Source organism: Phaethon lepturus, unplaced genomic scaffold, assembly GCF_000687285.1.
Source record: "Phaethon lepturus isolate BGI_N335 unplaced genomic scaffold, ASM68728v1 scaffold40118, whole genome shotgun sequence".
In the NCBI taxonomy this organism is placed as follows: Eukaryota; Metazoa; Chordata; class Aves; order Phaethontiformes; family Phaethontidae; genus Phaethon; species Phaethon lepturus.
This window is the reverse complement of record NW_010560502.1, coordinates 1009-1310: the sequence shown is the minus strand read 5'-3', so window position 1 is coordinate 1310 and position 302 is coordinate 1009. Positions and strand designations below refer to the sequence as shown.

Below are 302 nucleotides of genomic sequence, written 5' to 3'. Positions count from 1 at the left end.
GGAGGTGGACACGGCTGTGGGTCAACCACCCGAGATCCTGGGGGAGGAGGCATGCGGCGCCCGGCGGGGCGGAGGTGATGGGACCGTCTGTGGCCTTTGCTTCACCCGGATCCCAGCGCCCCAACACTGCCCCATGCCCAGTGGGGACCATGGGTGAGCACCCCCCACAGTCCGCCACATCCCAACCTTAATTCCTCCCCTGGAGGGGGCTCTACCCTGATGGTCTGTCACCCCTTGATGGCTGTAGGGGGCTGCTGCTCTGCACGGCCTGTGCAGGCACCCCGGGCACGGGCAGCCTGGAG

At 68.2% G+C, this 302-nt stretch overlaps 1 protein-coding gene across 1 annotated transcript in view; it reads left to right on the top strand.

Moving 5' to 3' along the window:
- Positions 1 to 302, top strand: part of LOC104625922 (autoimmune regulator-like) — a gene marked incomplete at both ends in the record, with an annotated part of 1339 nt that overhangs the window by 602 nt on the left and 435 nt on the right. The window contains one exon of the mRNA XM_010293690.1: positions 28 to 153. Coding sequence (XP_010291992.1) covers positions 28 to 153 — 126 coding nt within the window. The remainder of the gene's footprint in view (positions 1 to 27; positions 154 to 302) is intronic.